We start from the raw sequence: 24480 nt of genomic DNA on the forward strand, positions 1-24480 counted from the left end.
GCAGATCATCTGCTTAGAGCGAGACCCGGTGCCCGCCCCGCGAACCAGCCCTTTCCAGTTCTAGAGGCTCTTAATGCCATGGCAATGGCTCTTTAGCCAGAGCAAACATTAGCAGGGAGAGGGGGAACCCTTGCCTCGTCCCTCGGTGTAGTTTTAAAGTACCCCAACCTCAGCCGGTTCGTACGTGCACACTTGAACAGGCACTACTGGTGCCTGATAGAGCTACCGCACCCAGTCAATAAAACCCTCTCCAAACTCAAACCTTCCCGGCGCCTCCACAGGTAATTCCACTCCACCTGATGAATAGCCTTCTCCGCAGACATGGCTACCACCACCTCCGCCTCCTCTCCTCTGAGGGCATCATAATAACATTGAGAAGCCTTCAAATAGTGGCCTTCAGTTGACTGACCTTAACAAATCCCGTCTGGTCTTCCCCTATCACCCCGGGACACAGTCCTCTATCCTTGTGGCCAGTATCTTAGCCAGCAGTTTGGCATCCACATTCAGTCGAGAAATTGGCCTGTATGACCCACATTGCTCCGGATCCGTCTCCCGTTTCAGGATCAATGAAATCGAGGCCTGCAGCATTGTTTGGGGGAGGACTCCCTTCTCTTGCTTCGTTAAATGTCCTCACCAGCAGTGGGCTCAATATCTCTGAAAACTTCTTAAAGAATTCCACCGGTCAGGCCCGGGGGCCTTGCCCGACTGCATGCCCTCCAGCCCCTTGATTATTTCCTCAATCTCAATTGGGGCTCCCATCCCTTCCACCAAGTCCTCCTGCACCCTCGGGAACCTCAACTGATCCAAAAACTGCCCCATCCCCTCCACCCCAGCCGGGGGTACCGACTCATATAATTTACTATAAAAGTCCTTAAACACCTCGTTCACCCCCGCTGGTTCCGGACAGTATTACCGTCTCTACTCTTTACCTATCTCCCTAGCCGCCTCTCTTTTCCATGTTCGCTGGTGCGCCAACATGCTGCGTGCCTTTTCCCCGTACTCATAGATCGCCCCCCTTGCCTTCCTCAACTGTTCCACTGTTTTCCCTGTAGTCAACAGCCCAAACTCCACCTGTAACCTCCGCCGCTCCCTCAGTAGCCCTGCGTCCAGGGTTTCCGAGTATTTCCTGTCCACCTGGAGTAACTCCTCCACTAACCTATCCCTCTCAGCCTGTTCCACATTTTCTCTGTGGGCCTGTATCGAGATTAATTCTACCCTGACTACTGCCTTCAAAGCTTCCCAGACCGTCGCTGGAGAGACCTCCCCCCTATCATTTGTTTCCAGGTAGTTCTGGATGGACTTGTTAATTCGCCCACAAATCGCTTCATCCGCTAGCAACCCCACATCCAGTCTCCACAGCAGGCGTTGCCCTCTCTCCACACCAACCCGTAGGTCCACCCAATGGGGCATGATCCGACACTGCGATTGCCGAATACTCAGTATCCACCACCTTCGGTATTAGAGCCCTGCTTAGGACAAAAAAGTCAATGCGAGAGTATACCTTGTGACATGTGAGAAAAAGGAAAACTCCTTCGCCCTTGGCCTTGCAAACCTCCATGGGTCTACTCCCCCATCTGTTCCATAAAACCCTTCAATTCCTTTACCGCAGCCGGCCTCCCTGTCCTGGATTTTGACCGGTCCAATTCCAGATCAATGACTGTATTGAAGTCCCCTCCCATGATCAGGTTATGTGACTCTAAGTCTGGGATCTTACCTAAGTGTGCACATTTGCAATTCTGCAGTCCTCTGGTACCACCCCTGTGTCTAAAAGTGGAAGATTATCACTGATAAATCTGGAATATAAAGCTCGTCTCAGCAATGGTGACCGTAACACTATCATCAGTTGTCATGAAAACCCATCTGGTTCACTAAAGTTCTTCAGGGTAGGCAATCTATCATCCTTATCCAGTCTAGCCTACATATGTTTCTAGTTCCATAATTAGCTCTTGACTGCCTTCTGAAATAGCCTAGCAAGCCACTCGATTCCAGGGCAAGTAAGAATGGGCAACAGATGTTGCCAGCAAAACCCACATCCCATGAAAGAATAAAAAAAGTGCTTCAGTTCACAAACTGATTCTGAATATGAACATTGATTGAAGGCATCAGAAAAATCTCTTTTCAGTTGTGCAGTTAAGCAGACTTGATGGGTCGAATGGCCTAATTCTGCTCCTATATCTTATGAACTTATAACGCTGTCTTTGTGCATTTTCTGACAGAGAATTATTTTGCTACCCACCTTTCTATCCTGACCATGGAGATGAAAACATAGAAAATAGGAAGAGGAGGAGGAGGCAGCACGGTAGCACAAGTGGATAGCACTGTGGCTTCACAGTGCCAGGGTCCCAGGTTTGATTCCCCACTGGGCCACTGACTGTGCGGAGTCTGCACGTTCTCCCTGTGTCTGCGTGGGTTTCCTCAGGGTGCTCCGGTTTCCTCCCACAGTCCAAAGACGTGCAGGTTTAGGTGGATTGGCCATGATAAATTGCTCTTAGTGACCAAAACGTTAGGAGGGATTATTGGGTTACGGGATAAGGTGGAAGTGAGGACTTAAGTGGGTTGGTGCAGGACTCTAAGGGCCGAATGGCCTTCTGCACTGTATGTTCTATGTACTATGAGGCCATTCGACCCTTCGAATCTTTTCCACCATTCATTATGATCATGGCTGTACGTCATACTCCATAGCTTAATCCTGTCTTCCCCCCAATTGTGGGCATTTCCTTATGAGAGGCTGCGGAACACTTTGGATAGAGGAAGGGTGGTGGGGTGGAGGGGAATACTTGGGTCCATTTGGGTATCAGGAACTCGAATGGAGCAATATCTAGATTAATCTGTGTGTCACAATCTAGTGAGTATACAGTGGTAGGATAAGTCATGGCTGGAGAATGGTACAGGAAGGAGGACTTCAAGTTTCCTGCGGTGGAATCTGAGTCATAAATGTTTTCAAGAAGGAGATGGATAGCTATATTTCTAATTGGAAAAAAAAAATCAGGTTCAGGAAATGGGCAACAGGTGGGGAGGTGGATTTGTGACCAGGAAGAGATCAGCATGGTCTAATTGAATGGCGGAGCAGCTCGAAGGGCTGAATTGTCTACTTCTGCATTGGGACAGTGACTACAGCACGCCAAATTGAAAGAGGTGCATGGGGAACTCTGCTTCACCTGAAAGGAGTGTTTGGGGCGTTGAATGTTGATGAGGAGGTAAAGGGGCAGGTGCTCTACTTTCTGCAATTGCATGGAAGAGGGATGAAGATTTGGGGTGATGGAGGAGTGAACCAAGGTGTCCCAGAGGGAACAGTCAAATTTTCACATCTGATTCCCATGGAGTCGGATGTTTACTGGAGACCTTCAGCAAATTGTGACAGCAGTTTATAATTTGATTTATTTTCATGCAATAAAATTAAATTTGATATAAAATGTCGAAATGATTTGAGAACTGCAGGTATTATTATTTTTTCTCTCTTTTTTGTTTGTCCAGACATTGGGACAAAGAAGTCCAGAAGGCGAAAAACCAAGCTCGAATCCCCCATCTTACAAAAGCCATTTTAAAATGTTTCTGGAAACCGTATATTATTTTGGGGGCATTCACATTTTTAGAGGTAATTATAAGTCATTTTGTTGAATAATGTATTTATTTGTTCAGGAGGTTACACGGTTATTCTCCTGGCCTTGTTGGAAAATTAGGTGTCCTGATTTTTAAGGTTAACAGGTTCAAAATTATGAGTGCCCCAAACAGACATGCTGACTTCTAATATAATAATAATCGCTTATTACCATAGAATTACCATAGAATTTATAGTGCAGAAGGAGACCATTCGGCCCATCGAGTCTGCACCAGCTCTTGGAAAGAGCACCCTACCCAAGGTCAACGCCTCCACCCTATCCCCAAACCCAGTAACCCCACCCAACACTAAGGGCAATTTTGGACACCAAGGGCAATTTATCATGGCCAATCCACCTAACCTGCACATCTTTGGACTGTGGGAGGAAACCGGAGCACCCGAGGAAACGCACGCACACACGGGGAGAATGTGCAGACGCCGCACAGACAGTGACCCAAGCCGGGATCGAACCAGGGACCCTGGAGCTGTGAAGCAATTGTGCTAACCCGGCGCCTGTTCAGGGAGGCCGATACAGGAATTGAACCTGCACTGATGGCCTTGTTTTGCATTACAAGCCAGCTATTTAGCCCAATGTGCTAAACCAGCTCTGTCGGAAAATTTTTGCAATTGTATCACCTTTTATCCATGCTTCTTTAAGTTGCTGTTACTGTGTTACAATTTACCAAGTTGCCCCAATGTAATGCTTTCAATAATGGCATTTGCTGAAGAAGCAACCTGATTATTACCAAAATCTGTGGCTCTTCCAGTTTTCTTTTCTTGCTTTCAATTTCCCTGCAAAATTACTCTGCTTTTTTCTGCACTGGACATTCTATTTGGCACAACCACACTATCATTGAATCATAGAATATACAGTGCAGAAGGAGGCCATTCAACCCATCAAGCTGCACCGACCCTTGGAAAGAGCACCCTACTTAAGCTCACACCTCCACCCCATCGGCGTAATCCAGTAACCCCACCCAACCTTTTCGACACGAAGGGGCAATTTAGCATGGCCAATGCACCAAACCTGCACATCTTTGGATTGTGGTGAGGAAACCAGAGCACCCGGAGGAAACCCACGCAGACCGGGGAGAATGTGCAAATTCCACGCAGTCACCTGATGGCCGGAATTGAACCCGGGACCCTGGAGCTGTGAGGCAGCAGATCTAACCACTGTGCCGCCGTGCCAAAAAACTATGTTAATGCTAATTTCCAAGCAAGCATAATTATCTAAATTATCATATGGGGCAGGACACCATGCTAATAAGAGTGACAGAGATGAGTTGGGTGAATTGGGAAGTAAAATCTGGATAGAGGCCAGCGATAGGTGGAGAGATTGACAAAGATGTTGTGGACAAAAAAACAAAACAAATGTAAATGGTGGTGAGTATGGCTGAGAAGGATGCTGATAGTGGCATATTAAAAGGTCAGAATGTGTTAATGGCAGAGCAGAGGCAAATGGTATGTTGAGGGACAACCTGGAATAGGGAAGAGATGGTCCTCGAGAGTTGGTTTGGGTGGGAGAAGGGTAGACAATGGTAAGGGAAAAATAATCGATGGAAGACATGATAGAGATAAAAATGGGGTGAGGGTGGAAAGAGAAAGTTCACAGTGTAATGTTGTTGAACTGGTCATTGCAGCAGGTCAAGGACAGTCATGTGGACATGAGAGCAAGATGGTGTGTTGAAAAGGCAAGCAACAGGAAGGCCTAGGTTCTGCTTGTGGGTGGACCTAAGGTGTTCTGCGAAGCAGTCACTTAGTCTGTGTTTAGTCTCTCCAATGTCGAGTAGACCACATTGGGAGCAGCGAATGCAATAGACCAGATGAAGGAGGTGTACATGAAGCGTTGTCTCACCTGAAAAGAGTGCTGAGGCCCTTGAATGATGAGCAGCAAGGAGGGTGAAGGTGCAGTGGAAGAGGTTTGAAGTGTTGGGGGTGATGGAGGAGTGGACCAGAGTATCCCGATGTGAACGGCCCCTGCGATATGCTGACGAGGAGTTAAGGGAAGATGTGTTTGGTGGTGGCATAATGGTGGAGTTAGTGGAACTGGTGGAGGATGATCTTTTGAATGTGTTCCAAATCTCAACCTATTTCCAGGTTCTCTATAACTTTGATGAAAAGTTATCCAGACTCGAAGCATCACTTTGTTCTCTCAACAGATGCTGTTAGACCTGCTGAGATTGTCCAGGATTTTATTTTGAAAATATTTTTCTTGAAATTTTAACATTTACACCAAAATTCACAACACTTTGCAATAATGACACTCGTATCAAAAATTTCAAGCAACAAGAGTAGCATGAACCCCAATGCAGGAATATAACCTCAAATAACAACAATCAACCCCCCCCCCACTAACAGGGACCAGCTCTTTAAGTGCAAAAAAAAACAGCCCCATCTACGATCGTGCCCCTCGATCGGTCCCCTCACTGAACACCTAACCTTCTTGTGGTTCAGAAATTCCATTAAATCACCCAGCCATGCTGCAGCACTGGGTGACATCACCTGCCTCCGGCTCAACAAGATCGTTGTTGGGCCAGCAGTGATGTGAATGCTAACGCATCGCCCTCACCCCCACCCTCAACTCCAGCTTGTTCAACACCCCAAATAAAGCAACTAATGCACAGGGTTTTAAGTCAACCTTCAGGATTGCCGATATGGTGCTGAAACTCCCAAAACCCACTAGCTTGGGACAGGACCAGAACATGTGCATGTGGTGAGCAAGCCCTCCTGAGCACCGCTCACTTTTATCCTTGATCCCCTCAAAAAATTTACTCATTCTGGCCTGCTGAGGTGCACCCTAAAACCCATGTTAATTTGTATTGAACTCAGCGTGGCACTGGATAATGTAGCATTCACCCTATGGGTGAACTCGCTCCATACCCTCCTCTTCCAGAACAGGTCCCAGCTCTCTTCCCACCTGACCGTCACTTCTTCCACTGAAATCTGCTCTTCTCCCACAATTCACCCATATATCCTAGATGTGCAGCCCTCCCCCGGCCCGAATTCTGGAACTACTCTTATCCTCCGGTCTGCTGTTTTCTCTGGCCAATTTGTATGCCTCTTCCTCAGATCTTAAACTATCTCTAATTTCCCCTGTAAGCCACGGTTTGGCCATCTTGCCTGTTTTTTTTTTGTGCCAGGCAGGAATGAACAATTGTTGCAATTCACCCATGTGCTCTTTGAATATTTGCATTTGCCTGTCCACGTCATTCTTCAGGTAATGTTCCCCAATCTATCATGGCCAACATGTGCCTCATACCACTGTAGCTTCTTTATTTAGATTCAGAATCAACTACGTAACTCTCTGGCATGATGAAGACTTCTATGATATTATGGTCACTTATTCCCAAGGGGCTTCACACAACTAGATCGCCAATTATTCCTTTCACACTACACAATACCCAGTCCAGGGTGGCCTGCTCTCTTGTGGGTCCTCAACATATTAGATAGATAGATAGAGAATACAGCACAGAACAGGCCCTTCGGCCCACGATGTTGCGCCGAACTTTTGTCCTAGGTTAATCATAGAATTTTGGACAATTTGTCATGGCCAATCCACCCAACCTGCACATCTTTGGACTGTGGGAGGAAACCGGAGTACCCGGAGGAAACCCACGCAGACCGGGGAGGATGTGCAGACTCCACACAGACAGTGACCCAAGTCGAAATCGAACTTGGGACCCTGGAGCTGTGAAGCAATTGTGCTATCCACAATGCTACCGTGCTGCCCTTAAGAAGTTAACCTACACTCCCTTATTCTACCCTAATCCAAGTACCTATCCAATAGCCGTTTGAAGGTCCATAAATTTTCCGACTCAACTACTACCACAGGCAGTGCATTCCATGCCCCACTACTCTCTGGGTAAAGAACCTACCTCTGACATCCCTCTATATCTTCCCCATTTATCTTAAATTTATGTCCCCTTGTAATGGTGTGTTCCACCCGGGGAAAAAGTCTCTGACTATCTACTCTATCTATTCCCCTGATCATCTTATAAACCTCTATCAAGTCGCCCCTCATCCTTCTCCGTTCCAATGAGAAAAGGCCCCAGCACCCTCAATCTTTCCTCGTATGACCTACTCTCCATTCCAGGCAACATCCTGGTAAATCTCCTCTGCACCTTTTCCAAAGCTTCCACATCCTTCCTAAAATGAGGTGACCAGAACTGCACACAGTACTCCAAATGTGGCCTGACCAAGGTTTTGTACAGCTGCATCATCACCTCACGGCTCTTAAATTCAATCCCTCTGCTAATGAACGGTAGCACACCATAGGCCTTCTTCACAGCTCTATCCACTTTGAGTGGCAACTTTCAAAGAACAATGAACATAGACCCCAAGATCTCTCTGCTCCTCCACATTGCCAAGAACCCTACCATTAACCCTGTATTCCGCATTCAGATTTGTCCTTCCAAATGGACAACCCTCACACTTGTCAGGGTTTAAACTCCATCTGCCACTTCTCAGCCCAGCTCTGCATTCTATCTATGTCTCTTTGAAGCCGACAACAGCCCTCCTCACTATCCACAACTCCACCAATCTTCGTATCATCTGCAAATTTACTGACCCACCCTTCAACTCCCTCATCCAAGTCGTTAATGAAAATCACAAACAGCAGAGGACCCAGAACTGATCCCTGCGGTACGCCACTGATAACTGGGCTCCAGGCTGAATATTTGCCATCCACCACAACTCTCTGTCTTCTATCGGTTAGCCAGTTTGTTATCCAACTGGCCAAATTTCCCACTATCCCATGCCTCCTTACTTTCTGCATAAGCCTACCATGGGGAACCTTATCAAATGCCTTACTAAAATCCATGTACACTACATCCACTGCTTTACCTTCATCCACATGCTTGGTCACCTCCTCAAAGAATTCAATAAGACTTGTAAGGCAAGACCTACCCCTCACAAATCCGTGATGACTATCCCTAATCAAGCAATGCCTTTCCAGATGCTCAGAAATCCTATCCCTCAGTACCCTTTCCATTACTTTGCCTACCACCGAAGTAAGACTAACTGGCCTGTAATTCCCAGGGTTATCCCTATTCCCTTTTTTGAACAGGGGCACGACATTCGCCACTCTCCAATCCTCTGGTACCCACCCTCGTTGACAGCTGAGGACGAAAAGATCATTGCCAACGGCTCTGCAATTTCATTTCTTGCTTCCCATAGAATCCTTGGATATATCCCGTCAGGCCCGGGGGACTTGTCTATCCTCACGTTTTCAAACGCGCAACACATCTTCCTTCCTGACAAGTATCTCCTCAAGCTTATCAGTCTGCTTCACGCTGTCCTCTCCAACAATATGGCCCCTCTCATTTGTAAATACTGAAGAAAAATACTTGTTCAAGACCTCTCCTATCTCTTCAGACTCAATACACAATCTCCCGCTACTGTCCTTGATCGGACCTACCCTCGCTCTAGTCATTCTCATATTTCTCACGTATGTGTAAAGGCCTTGGGGTTTTCCTTGATCCTACCCGCCAAAGATTTTTCATGCCCTCTCTTAGCTCTCCTAATCCCTTTCTTCAGTTCCCTCCTGGCTATCTTGTATCCCTCCAGCGCCCTGTCTGAACCTTGTTTCTTCAGCCTTACATAAGTCTCCTTCTTCTCTTAACAAGACATTCAACCTCTCTTGTCACCCATGGTTCCCTCACTCGACCATCTCTTCCCTGCCTGACAGGGAACATACATATCAAGACACGCAGTACCTTGATCCCTGAACAAGTTCCACATTTCACTTGTGTCCTTCCCTGACAGCCTATGTTCCCAACTTCTGCACTTCAATTCTTGTCTGACAGCATTGTATTTACCATTCCCCCAATATAAACCTTGCCCTGTTGCTCGCACCATCCCTCTCCATTACTAAAGTGAAAGTCACAGAATTGTGGTCACTACCTCCAAAATGCTCCCCCACTAACAATCTATTCACCTGCCCTGGTTCATTACCAAGTACTAAATCCAATATGGCCTCCCCTCTGGTCGGACAATCTACATACTGTGTTAGAAAAGCTTCCTGGACACACTGCACAAACACTGCCCCATCCAAACTATTTGATCTAAAGAGTTTCCACTCAATGTTGGGAAGTTGAAGTCGCCCATGACTACTACCCTGTGACTTCTGCACCTTTCCAGAATCTGTTTCCCAATCTGTTCCTCCACATCTCTGCTGCTATTGGGGGGCCTATAGAACACTCCCAACAAGGTGACTGCTCCTTTCCTATTTCTAACTTCAACCCATATTACCTCAGTAGGCAGATCCCCCTCGAACTGCCTTTCTGCAGCTGTTATACTATCTCTAATTAACAATGCCACCCCCCCACCTCTTTTACCATCCTCCCTAATCTTGTTGAAACATCTATAACCAGGGACCTCCAACAACCATTTCTGCCCCTCTTCTATCCAAGTTTCCGTGATGGCCACCACATCGTAGTCCCAAGTACCGATCCATGCATTAAGTTCACCCACCTTATTCCTGATGCTTCTTGCATTAAAGTATACACACTTCAACCCATCTCCTTGCCTGCAAGTACTCTCCTTTGTCATTGTTACCTTCCCCACTGCATCACTACGTGCTTTGGCGTCCTGACTATCGTCTACCTTAGTTGCTGGACTACAGATCCGGTTCCCATTCCCCTGCCAATTAGTTTAAACCCTCCCGAAGAGTACTAGAAAACCTCCCCCCCAGGATATTGGTGCCCCTCTGGTTCAGATGCAACCCGTCCTGCTTGTACAGGTCCCACCTTCCCCAGAATGCGCTCCAATTATCCAAATACTGAAGCCCTCCCTCCTACACCATTCCTGCAGCACGTGTTCAACTGCACTCTCTCCCTATTCCTAGCCTCGCTATCACGTGGCACCGGCAACAAACCAGAGATGACAACTCTGTCTGTCCTGGCCCTTAACTTCCAGCCTAACTCCCTAAACTTGTTTATTACCTCCACACCCTGGACCCTCCACATATTGGTCCAGAAAGACATCCTGTATACACTCCAAGAATTCCTCCTCTATGGTATTGTGACTAAATGCCCGATCTATATGCAGATTAAGTCACCCATACTTACAGATGTTCCTTTGTCGTATGCGTCTCTAATTTCCTGTTTAATGCCATTCCCAACATCACCACTACAGTTTTACAATCTCCATGAACGTTTTTTGCCCCCTTGGGGGTTTCTTTGCTCTATCCATGCAGATTCCACATTGTCGGAGCTAATATCCTTCCTCACTGTTGTTATTTTCTTTAAGCAGGAATGCTACCCCACTGCCTTTTTCTTTTTGTTTGTTCTTCTTAAATATTGAATGCCTCTGGATGTTCAATTCCCATCCCTGGTCACCTTCCAGCTGTGTCTCTGTATTTTGAACCATATCATACCCGTTTACATCGATTTGTGCGATTCATTCATCCACTTTATTGCGAATGCTTCATGCATCAAAGCACAATATGCTTGTTGTCTTAACATTTTGTCCTGTTCACGTTATTTTTCACTGTGATTTGATTCTGACCTTTAAATTCTCTGCCTATCACTTTTCTTATTTCCCTTTCTGTCTTTTGATATTATCCTTGATTCCCCTCCTCTGACTCCTTGCATAGCTACCCCCCCCCCCCCCCCCTTTGCTATTTTTACTTTAAACCCTCCCCAACCACTCTAACACATGATCCCCGAAGGGCATTAGTCCTGGTCCAGCCCAGGGTGTAACCCATTCGGTTGTACTGGTCCCACCTCCCCCAGAACTGGTCCCAATGTCCCAGGAACCTGAAACGCTCCCTCTCACACCATCTCTTCAGCCATGTATTCATCTGATATATCCTGCCATTTCTGCTCTGACCAGCACGTGGCATTGCTAGCAATCCTGAAATCGCTACCTTTGAGGTCCTACTTTCCAACTTGCTCTCTAACATCCTATGTTCTGCTTTTAGGATCTCATTTTTTTTTTGCCTATGTTGTTTGTACCAATGCGTACCACAAACCACTGGCTGTTTTCCCCCTTCCCCCTCCAGGAGTAACAAGGACCAGGGAAGAGGCACCAGGGACCCTAGGGGAATTGATATCATTTGGTTTTAAGTGACTTCCACTTCTTGGGGTCTTGTTTGTGGTCACAGAAATGCCTTTCTCCTTTTGCAATTGAATCCTCTATAAAAATTGCATTCCCACACTTTTTACTCCTCCCTGATGCAGCAGAGCCAACTGTGGTGCAACAAATTTGGCCGTTGCTGCTTTCCCTGAGAGGCCATTCCCCCCAACAGTATCTAAAGCGATATATCTGTTTTGCAGTGGAATGAACACAGGAGATTCCTGCTCTGCCTGCCTAGTCCTCTTGCTCTGCCTGGTGGTCACCAATTCTTTCCTGCCTGTGGAGTCTTAGCTTGTGGTGTGACCACATCTCTATATGTGCTATCTATGATGCTATCCACCTTGCGGATTCTCCACAGTGTCCCCAGGCACCACTCCAGCTCTAAACTCTAGTCTTTCCAGGAGCTGTACTTGAGACACTTCTTGCTCACATGCTGGCCTGAAATGTTCCCAGCTTTCCCATATAGAACAGGAGGAACACGTCGCAGCTTTGAGCAGTCCTTTCATGACTTAACTCTTTAAATTAAATCTTTTGGAAGTCACTTAAAATCAAATGATATCAATTGCCCGAGGGTCCTTCTACCCTGGTCCTCGTTACTACAGATTGTAGACCTTACAGATTGTAGACCACAAAACATAGACTTTACAAATTATAAGTGATAAAAGTCGTAAATACTAACCTGACCGTACTTGCCCAATCAGCTTGTTCCACAAGCCCTTTGTCACTTTTGAATCCTGATATCACTTTCGGAGTTTCAAACTCCAATTTGCTCTCAGTCTCGCTTTTGCTTGTGCTCTTTTATCCTCCCGGCTTTACTTTCCTCCTCTCTGCTTTGCTCTCTATTTGGAAGAGGTTGGTAATGAAGGAAAATTTATTCGCTAGAGAAAAATGAATCTCTATAGTTCTTCTATGTTTTCTTCCAGATACAAACATGATGAGGATTGAGGAAATGCAAGAAAAATGTTTTGAACATGTTCTCTGAAATTTACAATTAGTGGATTTCTTGTTACAAATTAAATGTTCATTATCTAACAACGCAAATCAATGTCTGTGACAATATTTGTATATTCAGAAGTAATCCTATTTGGTTTTGCCTTGAAATTTACAAAGAAACTTGAATCTTTTTCAAAACTGTATTGGCTGCTTTTTGATTCTTTTCCAAAATTTAAGAGTTCATCAAATTGTACTGTTAATTTGATCTTTTCTCTTTTAGGAAATAATAAGAATTGCTCAACCTATTATGTTAGGAAAAATTATTAATTACTTTGAAAACTACAATCCAGAAGATACAGAAGCTTACAAAGTTGCCTTTGGCTATGCTGCTGGTATAGCACTTTGCACATTATTTTTGGCAATTCTACATCATCTGTATTTCTTTCATGTACAAAGGACTGGAATGAAACTAAGAGTAGCAATGTGTCATATGATTTACAGAAAGGTAAGAAGTGTTCATTGCTTTTAATAATTGACACTCTGTAAAGCTTGGAATGTTGAATGTTAGATTGGCCACACGTGGAATCTAGTGTTCCATTCTGGTCACCATACTAGCAGAAGGATGTGGAGACTTGGAGAGGATACCAAAGAGGTTTATCAGGATGTTTCTTGGCATGGAGGGGCATTAGCTATGAGGAGAGGTTGGATAAACTGGGCTTGTTCTCACTGGAATGACGGAGGTTGGGTAGTAACTTATTAGAAGTCTACAAAATTATGAGGGGCATGGATAGAGTGGACAGTCAGAAGCTTTTTCCCTCGGTGGAAGTCAATTATTACGGGACATAGGTTTAAGGTGCAAGGGGCAAAGTTTAGAAGAGATGTGCGAGGGAAGCTTTTTACACAGAGTATAGTGGGTGCCTGGAACTCGCTATCGGAGGAGGTGGTGGGAGCAGGTGCAATAGTGACGCTTAAGTGGCGTCTTGACAAACACATAAATAGGATGAGAGTAGAGGGATACAGACCCCGGAGATGTAGAAGGGTTTAGGTTAGACAGGCAACATGGTCGGCGCAGGCTTGGAGGGCAGAAGGACCTGTTCCTGTGGTGTATTTTTCTTTGCTGTTTGTTCTTTGTTTGATTTATTCATGTGATAGGGATGGAAATACTCTGCTATACGAACAACATAAATTTAACTAAGGGGCTATGGAAGGTGCTGCCTCTTTTTCCTCCCCAGCTCGGATACCTATGCCAGACTTCTGGCAGATGCTTGAGGTACAATGTAGTCACCTATCACCCTACACATGGAAAGTTTGCCACATTATTTCTGACCTGACCTGAGTCTATTGTTTAAATCTAACTTTTCTTGTGTTGGTTAATCCTTGGAAATGTTTGTGTTGTCCCTGGACCTTCACAAAATGCTTGATGGAAGTTTAAAACTTTTTTTATCTGCCTGATAACCCGTAGACACAACAGTTGGAAACATCTGGAAGAATCCACGTGAGGACTGAAAGCTAGAAACCTTTGTGTGCAAAAATATATTTGAAGTTACATTTTTCAAAGCTTTTAATTGATAAGATCATAGTTTCAAAGATTTATTGGGGTTTAGTTACTGAGCTGATGCTTGTGGAACCTCATCTTGTAAAAGTTAGTGTATTTTGTGTCACAACGCCATAGGCCAGTGCACAGTCATTTCCAGCCCCACTTGACCCAGGGTCGTTAACTGAGGTGAAATAAAAGTTACTTAAATATACAATGTCTTTGGTTTGATCCCAACGTACAGCCACCGGGTTGGTAAATTTTAACACAAATAACCTTTTATTATTTAAAGTAATTAGTATTAAACAGGCAACAAATTAACTGGTTATCTACTGTCTAATTCTCCACCCCCTTCCTAATGCTCCCCACATATATATGATACATATGTTACTTACATATGTACACTCACGCACAGACAACATAGAGTGAAAGGGTGGTGGAGAGGGAAGAAATAATGATAAAAAGTAAAAGATAGGAATCTTTGACTTCAAATTTGATGTCTTCCAGTTCGATTCTTTCTCCAGTTCAGGTCTTCAGTTGGATGTTATCTTTTCCATCAGCTTGTCTTTATGACTCACAGAGACAGCAGGCAGACAGCAGCTAAGGGATAGGGAGAAACCACTGCTTCTTTCTTCAAGGGTCTTGTGTCTTCCGCTGGGTTTTGTTGGAAAAAACCCACCTGACAGGAATCAATCGCTGTCTGTTGTCAGGCAGAACACTGTCCCTGGCCACCCCATTGGGTGCCAGCCAATCTATTGAACCGAATCCCTCCAATCCTACAGTGCAGAAGGAGACTATTCTGCACATCGAGTCTGCACCGATCTTCTGCAAGAGCACCCAACCAGGCCACGCCCCACCCTATTCCCGTAACCCCACCTATCATTTTAGAGAAGGGTCTAAATCCAGCAGGATTAGCAGGTCCAATCCAAGATCCTGCACATCTTTGGACTGCGGGAGCGAACCAGAGCACCCGGAGGAAACTCACGCAGACACTGGGAGAAAGTGAAAACTCCACACAGGCAGTCAACCGAGGTTGGAATCAAAAGCGGGTCACTGTTGCTGAGGCAGCAGTGCTAATAACTGTGCCTCCTTCAAGCGGCTATTGGATAGGTACATGGATTAGGGTAGAATAATGGAGTGTAGATTCATTTCTTCTTAAGGGCAGCACGGTAGCATTGTGGATAGCACAATTGCTTCACAGCTCCAGGGTCCCAAGTTCGATTTCAACTTGGGTCACTGTCTGTGTGGAGTCTGCACATCCTCCCCGTGTGTGCGTGGGTTTCCTTCGGGTGCTCCGGTTTCCTCCCACAGTCCAAAGATGTGCAGGTTGGGTGGATTGGCCATGATAAATTGCCCTTAGTGTCCACAATTCTATGATTAACCTAGGATAAAAATTCGGCACAACATTGTGGGCCGAAGGGCCTGTTCTGTGCTGTATTTCTTTCTCTCTCTCTCCTTGCTGCTTTTCCACTTTTCTTCCCCCGCTGCATTTGGGTTTCAGTTTTCTCAAATGCCATGAAGATCAGGCATGTAAGCATATCCCCACTGGGTTCTGTTCCAGGGTTAAATTCCCATCTAACTCCTGGCAGCACCCTTTTAATTTCCAGTTCTTTCCTCTGAATCCAAGTTCTTCATTTTAAATGCTCTTTGGAACTTATCATTTTCTCGCATCTCCAACTCGATTTCCACTTTTTAAAATATCCTCTCGTGCTGGTACTGTAATCGAATTATCTCAAGCCCGGTTTCCCTATCAGAAAATGTATCTGATGCTACACTCCTTTGACTACTTGCTCATGGTATCTCATGTGTTTCTTCTAACAGACCCAACTAATATACATCTGTCGTCTTAACTTTAGTTGGCACCTCTATTTTTAATTCATTTCCTAATTTAATTAAGTTGTCTTTTCAAAATCCTTGTAAATAAACTGCAGGTAGGTCCTCCACCTGAATAAAAGCTTCCAGAGCCATTCTGTTGTGCTATTAGAAAGTTGCCCCTTCTTTAATAAATACTGTACCCCACATTTTTACCGTTCCAAAGATCCCAAGACCAAGCCCCCAAATTATGCCACGGTAGCACAAGTGACTAGCACTGTGGCTTCACGGCGCCAGGGTCCCAGGTTCGATTCCCCGCTGGGTCACTGTCTGTGCGGAGTCTGCACGTTCTCCCGTGTCTGCGTGGGTTTCCTCCGGGTGCTCCGGTTTCCTCCCACAGTCCAAAGACATGCAGGTTAGGTGGATTGGCCATGATAAATTGCCCTTAGTGACCAAAAGGGTTGGGAGGGGTTGTTGGGTTGTGGAGATAGGGAGGAGGTTGAGGGCTTGAGTGGGTCGATGCGGTCTTGATGGGCCGAATGGCCTTCTGCACTGTGTTCTATGTTCTAACACCATGCTTATCCGCGGATAGCTCCAGCTTCACTTGACCCGGTGGTCGCAACACAGGTGAAATTAAAGTGACTTAAATATCCAATGTCTTTGGTTTGATCCTGATTAAGTAGATCACCAGGTTTGTAAATTTTAACACAAATAACCTTGTTATTCAACCGTAATTAGTATTAAGTAGGCAAAAATGCAACTGATTAACTACTGTCTAATTCCCAACCCCCTCTTTCTGATACACCCCACTCTATTTACATACACACTGACAACATAGAGGGAAAGTGGTGGAGAGGGAAGAAAATAACAATGAAAAATAAAAGATTGTGATCTTTGACTTCAGATGGGATGTCTTCCAGTTAGATTCTTTCTTTTATTTTAGGCCTTAAATTGGATGTTATCTTTTCCTTCAGCTTGTAATGGTTTTGATTGTAGACTTAGAGACAGACAGTCAGTCGTCAAACGAGAGGGCGAAAACACAGCTTCTTTCTTTGAGGGTCTTGTCTCTTCTGCTGGAGTTGCTCTGAAAAAGCCCATTATGATTGGCCATGCTAAGGGACTGGTTTAGCACACTGGGCTAAATCGCTGGCTTTTAAAGCAGACCAAGGCAGGCCAGCAGCATGGTTCAATTCCCGTACCAGCCTCGCTGAATAGGCGCCGGAATGTGGCGACTAGGGGCTTTTCACAGTAACTTCATTGAAGCCTACTCGTGACAATAAGCGATTTTCATAAGTTGCCACTTAATGCCCAGTTTCTGGATAGTGTGGGGCGGCCAGGGGGTTTGTAAGCAGGTAGAGTGCCCATTCGAAGTGTCGGTGCAGACTCGATGGGCCGAATGACCTCCTTCTGCACTGTAGGGATTCTATGATTATATGATAAGAACCAGTCGCTGTCTGTTGTCAGGCAGAACACTGTCCGTGGCCACCCCATTAGCTGCCAGCCAACCAATCAAACCAAATATCTCCAATCTTCTGGGTGCCCGAAAGTCTGGGATTTCCTTTCCTACATACAAAACTTGAGGACCTAACGTTCCAGTTGTCAAGCTATTTGAAACTTTGAATTCTGTACTTTCCCTGCTCGATTGACAGGTATTAACTCTATTAACGATCCCCGAACCAAAAGAAGCAATAACAATAAAATCAATGTGATGGGAACAATGGGAAATCAAAAGGAAGGACTCTTTAACAATTCTGGTAGAGGGATACTTGAATTTGTCTCTTGTGCACTCACAATTGCGAATCACAATTTCCTATCTGATGCCTTTCAATTACACTGCATGGGAGTAGATCTCGCAAATAACAGTGTATCAAAATAGGTACATCGGCTGACATTTATGCAAGAAGTAGTGAATGCAACTAAATAACAAAACCCTTGTTATTTACAAACTCTCTGTTGACATTAATTTAGAATAATATCATTGTATATTTCAGGCACTTCGTCTCAGCAATGTTGCACTGGCAAAAACGACGACAGGTCAGATAGTAAATCTGTTATCCAATGATGTAAACAAGTTTGATCAGGTAATTAGTACTGTATGTGATGATTGTGATGGGTGGGGAATGTCACCATTCATCAGCATTCTATCCTCCCACACGTCAGTGCAGGCAGTCTTCCTAGTTTGAAAAACATTTACATTTTGGACACTACATACATTGAGTGTTTTGTATAATTAAAGTTGAATAAAGTAAATAACACACAAACTGAATTGGTGACCCATTAAACGTGCTGTCAACAATATGAGCACAGTAAGAAGTCTTACAACACCAGGTTAAAGTCCAACGGGTTTGTTTCAGGTGAAGAAGGAGCAGTGCTCTGAAAGCTGGTGATTTGAAGCAAACCTGTTGGACTTTAACCTGGTGTTGTAAGACTTCTTACTGTGCTCACCCCAGTCCAATGCCGGCATCTCCACATCACAACAATAAGTGCGAGACAACTGGTAAAACATAAAGATCTAAATCTTATGGTCAAGGGCAATTCTGAGCACATTGGGACATTAATTCTCCTGTCCTGATGCTACTGCGCATTTCTACTGGGAGCCTCTGACCCCGCCTGTCAAAGAAACGCACAGTTCAATGTTCTCTGGAGGACTCCGTTGGAGTGGGGTAGAGTTGGAACTCGTGGCACCAGCTGCCATATTCTGGAAAGCGGCACAGTGGTTAGCACTGCTGCTTCACTGCGCCAGGGACCTGGGTTCAATGCTGGCCTTGGGTAACTCCGGGTTCCTCCACAGTCCAAACATTTGCAGGTTAGGTAGATTGGTCAAGCAAAATTGGCCCTTATTGTCCAGGGAGGTGTAGGCTAGGTGGGGTTATGGGTAGAGGGTGGGGAATTAGGCCTAGGTAGGGTGTTCTTTCAGCGGGCCTGTGCAGACTCAATGGAATGAATGGCTACCTGCACCGCAGGGATTCTATGAATATTATTAAATCGGTGAGGTGAGTGGTGAGCAGTTAGGTGAATTGCCTGTGGTTAGTCAGGTCTGGTTGGGGGTGGGGGTGGTTGGATCTAGTCATAGATAAGTGGGATAGTCAGGTCTGATCAGGGGCTGTAGTACGACCTAGTCGAGGGAGGGACGGATGTGTGTTGGTGGTAGTTGGGGGTTGATATTTTTGGATCGGGAAGGCGCTCCGAAAGCTCGTGTTTGAAACAAACCTGTTGGACTTTAACCTGGTGTTGTAAGACTTCTTACTGTAATATTTCCTGGGCAGCTAGCCAGGTCTTGTGCATTTGTTCCAAGTTTCATACAGCATGATTCACAGAGGATTGTGAGGAGCAGGGAATTGTCCATTGGGAGTTTAAACTTCCCAGGCAATAAGCACGGAGATCCATGAGTCAGGACTTGCCTCATATGTCTGGTCTTTGGAATCAAGACTGGAAAATTTGGGCACACGTCACTGGATCTTGCCGGTTGAATGCTGGTAAAACTGTACATTGTATATTATGTTTTACGAGACAGTAACGCACTTTGTTACATGAATGCCCGATTAGTGACTCTTATTAATCGCTCCCATTGTCACTGAACTAGATTAGCTTTGTGTCTCTGACGTGCTGAACTCAAATATGGGCTACATGGTAGCACACTGGTTAGCACTGTTGCTTCACAGCTCCAGAGTTATGGGTTTGATTCCTTGCACTGTCTATGTGGAGTCCGCACGTTCTGCCCATGTCTGCATGGGTTTCCTCTGGGTGCTCCGATTTCCTCCCACAGTCTGAAGGTGTGCAGGTTAGGTCGATTGGCCAGGCTAAATTGCCCGTAGTGTCCAAAACATAGGTTAGGAGGGGTGACGTGGATAGGGTGGAGGCGTCGACTTAAGTAGGGTGCTCTTCCAATGGCCGGTGCAGACTTGATGGGCCGAATAACCTTCTGCACTGTAAATTCTATGACGATTCAAAGCCCAAGTCAAAGCCCAAGGCAAAGTGGCAAATTGCATCCAAAATGGGCTCAGAAGCAAGAGCTAATGGTCCGTGCTCATTTTAGTTACTGAATGACTGTTGCTATTAGGGTTTCACAGGGCTCAGTATCTTGCCTTGATTTTTGTGGTAAATATAAATGATATGGACTTGAATGTAGGGATATGATAAAGATGTTTCCAGCCAGTACACATATAGAACATGCCGTTAATAAAGAATAAAGATGGGGACTGCATGAAAATATCAATGGACTAGTCAGGTCAATGAGACAGTGGCAAATGGGATTCAATACTGAGAAGTGTGAAGTCATGCACACGGTATCACAGCGGTTAGCATAGTTGCTTCACAGCTCCAGGATCCCAGTTTTGATTCCCGGCTTGGGTCACTGTTTATGTGGAGTTTGCACTTTCTCCCCATGTCTGCGTGAGTTTACTCCGGGTGCTCCGTTTTCCTCCCACAGTCCAAAGATGTGAAGTTTAGGTAGATTGACCATGCTAAATTGCCCTTAGTGTCCAAAATGATTGGGTGGGCTTATTAGGTTACGGGGATAGGGTGGAGGGTGCTCTTTCCAAGGGCTGGTGCAGACTCGGTGGGCCGAATGGCCTCCTTCTGTACTGTAAATTCTATGATTTGGGGCAGGCTAGCAAGGCAAGGAATCCACGATAAATGGTAGCAAATTGAGAAATGAAGAGGAAAAAGATATTTTGTCCACAAATCCCTGAAATGGTTGCAAAGGTAGATTAGGTAGTTGGTACTTACCGTTGTTAGTTGAAGCATCGATTAGAAAAGCTGGAACATTATGGTGGCACTGTATAAAACACTATTGATGCCACAGCTGGAGTATTGCATGAATTTCTAGCCACTGCACTATAGGAAAGATAGCGAGAGGGAACATTTATGAGCACGTTACCTGGTTTGGAGAATTTTCATTTGATGGAAAGATTGTATCCTCGTGTTGTTTTCTTTAGAACAGAGGAGGCTGAGGCAGTTGTAATTGAAGTATATAAAATTATGATGAGAGTGGATAGGAGGTCCTGATCTCCTTGGTTGAGGGGATCCATAACAAGCAGCACAGATTTGAGAAAAGAGGCAAGAGGTTTGGAGGCGATTCAAGGAAACTTTTCACACGGAGGGTGGTGGGATTTGGAACTCAATCCTTGAAAGAACAGTAGAAGCAGAAACCCTCATGACATTTAAAAGCTAATTGGATAAACACTTGACATACCGTATCCAAAAGCTGAAAAGTAGGATTAAGCTGGAAGTCTACTTGTGAGCAGCACAGACACGCTGGGTGAATGACCTCTTTCCATGCTGTAAACATGTGTGATTCAGTGATTTCTGCATTTATTAATTGCTCCGCTATCATATCCAGACTTGTGTAAGGGGATCAAAGCTGCTTTATTCTCGACATTAATACTTGGTGAATAAATTATCTATGGTGCTAGTGAGCGGGAAATCGGATCTGAGTTCTTTAAAAGGATCCAACGAATTACATATCTGAAACTTGGATTTGTTTTCTAAACGTAGGGATTTTAGGGATCTTTAACATATTAATCGGATTTTTAACATATTAATTCTTGGGATCATATTTTGAATCTGTGACTTGAAATATCTACTGCAAACATGAGGGCTTAAAATGTTTGTCTAAAATTTATTTTCAGCTTGCGTGCTTGTGTGCTATTATGTCAGTGCAATTTTAGTGCCTATTGTGTGTAATTTTCCTCCTAAATTATAGGTTTTCCAAAATATACTTAATTTTTAATGCTGCATATATTTTATTCCAACTGTTAAAGGTAACCATATTCCTGCATTTTCTATGGGTTGGACCATTGCAGGCCATTGCAGTGGTGGCATTACTCTGGCAGGAAATAGGACCATCTTGCATGGCTGGAATGGCTGTACTACTTATCCTGATGCCCACACAAACCATTTTTGGAAAGTGGTTTTCAGTGCTGAGGTATGATCATTTTACAAAAGCCTTCTTTCAAAATTGTGGGTTTTGGAGGGGATTACTGATTGTATATTTTTTGATTTATGTCGGAATTTGTTTCTAGATTATTTTCACATTTGAGTAAACTTTCTATACTGGCTCTATTTGCATTGAAGTTTTCACTTCAAATCTCTTTTTTTTTGTATATTTATTCTTGGGATGTAGGTATTTCTGACAAGGCCAGTATATTGCTCAGCCCTGTTTGCTCTTGAAGTTGTGATCGGCCTTCTTCTTGAGCTTCTGCAGTCCTTGTAGTGAACGAAGATGGACCTATGAATTCCATTAAGTACTGAGTTACAGCAAGGAAATTTACAGACGGTTGCATGAGTTGAAGCCCCCAGCTGTGGTGGAGGGGTTGAGGCAATTCTTGGAGGGTTTGGAGTTTCCGAAGGTGGAAGAAGGGTTGGTGGAGGGGCTGAGAGCCTGATCGGGATTATGGAAGTAGTCGACGGATTGGAGGCCATGCAGTCAGGCAAGGCCCCGGGACCAGATGGATACCCAGTGGAATTTTACAAGAGGTTTTCTGGGGTGCTGGGCCCGCTGCTGGTGAGGGCATTTAATGAGGCTGGGGAGTGGGGTGTTCTTCCCCAACGATGTTGCAAGCTTCGATTTCATTGATCTTGAAGCGGGCGAAGGACTCGGAACAATGCGGGTCATACAGACCAATCTGCCTACCAAATGTTGACACCAAATTGCTGGCCAAGGTTTTGGCCCCGAGAATAGAGGATTGTGTTCCGGGGGTGATAGGGAGAGGACCAGGCAAATTTGTTAAAGGAAGGCAGCTAACGGTCAACGTTAGAAGGCTCTTGAATGTCATCATGATGTCCTCTGAGGGGAGAGAGGTGGAGGTGGTGGTCGCTATGGTGGTCGAGAATGGAAGTATTTGTTGGCGGTCCTGGGGTGGTTTGGGTTTGGGTGGGGTTTTGTAGACTGAGTCCGGTTGCTGTACCAAGCACCGGCGGTGAGTGTGAGGACGAACCGGGTGAGTTTGGAATATTTCAGACTGAGCCGGGGACGAGGCAGGGATGTCCCCTCTCCCCACTGTTGTTTGCCTTGGCTACAGAACCATTGAGAGTGTCATAGGACAGGAAGGGGCTAGTCCGAGGGGGAGGGGATGGTGCGGCGGTGGAACACAAGGTCTCCTGTGTGCCGTCGACCTATTCCTGTATATTTCTGACCCATTCAGGGGGATGGGAGAGATTGAGAGATTAGGGGATTTTGGCTGGTTCTCTGGGTACAAATTGAAAGTGGGAAAAAAATGAGGTTTTTGTGAAGCAGATGAGAGGGCAGGAGAGGAGGCTGGGAGTTGCCGATTAAAGTGGTGGGAGGGAGTTTTTGGGCAGCACGGTAGCACAAGTGGATAGCATTTTGGCTTCACAGCTCCAGGGTCCCAGGTTCGATTCCCCGCTGGGTCACTGTCTGTCTGTGTGGAGTCTATACGCTCTCCCCGTGTCTGTGGGTTTCCTCTGGGTGCTCCGGTTTCCTCCCAAAGTCCAAAGACATGCAGGTTAGGTGGATTGGCCATACTAAATTGCCCTTGGTGTCCAACACGGTTAGGAGGGGGTTATGGGGGTAGGGTGGAAGTGAGGGCTTAAGTGGGTCGGTGCAGACTCGTTCGGCCGAATGGCGTCCTTCTGCACTGTATGTTCTATGTTTTTGATATTTGGGAATTCAGGTGGCACTGGGGTGGAAGCAGTTACATAAATTAAATCTGGCCGGTTAGTTGAGCAAATGAAGGAAGACATTCGGAGGTGCGACATGCTCCCGTTGTCACTGTCGTGGAGGGTACAGACCGTAAAGATGACGGTTCTCTCAAGATTTTTGTTTGTTTTCCAGTGTCTCCCTATTTTTATACCAAAGGCCTTTTTTAAGCGGGTAATCTCTGGGTTTGCATGAGCGGGTAAAACCCCGCTAGTCAGGAAAGTGCTGCTGGAGCGGAGCCAAGGCGGGGGTGGGTTGGCCTGCCAAACCTCAGGAATTACTACTGCGTGACAAATATACCCATGATCAGGAAGTGGATAGTGGGGGAGGGGTCGGTATGGGAGCAGGTGGAGGCGGCATCATGCCGGGGCATTAGTTTAGGATGCACTGGTAACGGCACCTCTGCGCTTCTCGACGGCCCGGTACTCTACAAGCCCAGTGGTGATGGTGGCTCTGAGGGTATAGGATCAGTGACAGAGCATATGGGGGTGGAGAGAGCGTTGAGTGGGCTCCAATTTGTGGCAATCACTGGTTTGTCCTGGGGAGATTGGATGGGAGGGTTTCAAAGGTAGCAGAGAGCAGATATTGAGAGGCTGGGGGACCGGTTTATTGGCGGGAGTGTTGCTATATTTATCTGGTTCTAAATACAGTGGCCAATATGGTAGCCTTCCTTAATCCTGATTATGTTTGCTCTGGAGTCGCCAGGTACCGTCACAAGGTTCAAACCCGAATACTGATCAAAGAACCAATACACCAGTTAGTTAGTTCAAAGTCAATACTATTTATTTACACACACAGTAATATCTACTCATGCACAAAATACTACAAACTAAACTATCTCTAACGCTAACGCCTATTCTTAACTTC

General features: G+C 45.4%; 1 protein-coding gene across 1 annotated transcript in view; it reads left to right on the forward strand.

Moving 5' to 3' along the window:
• The window catches only part of abcc4 (ATP-binding cassette, sub-family C (CFTR/MRP), member 4), a 655673-nt gene that overhangs the window by 125452 nt on the left and 505741 nt on the right, over positions 1-24480 (forward strand). The window contains exons 3-6 of the mRNA XM_038817953.1: positions 3475-3595; positions 12888-13112; positions 17945-18034; positions 21716-21879. Coding sequence (XP_038673881.1) covers positions 3475-3595; positions 12888-13112; positions 17945-18034; positions 21716-21879 — 600 coding nt within the window. The remainder of the gene's footprint in view (positions 1-3474; positions 3596-12887; positions 13113-17944; positions 18035-21715; positions 21880-24480) is intronic.

The sequence above is a fragment of the Scyliorhinus canicula genome, chromosome 14, assembly GCF_902713615.1.
Source record: "Scyliorhinus canicula chromosome 14, sScyCan1.1, whole genome shotgun sequence".
NCBI classification, from domain to species: Eukaryota; Metazoa; Chordata; class Chondrichthyes; order Carcharhiniformes; family Scyliorhinidae; genus Scyliorhinus; species Scyliorhinus canicula.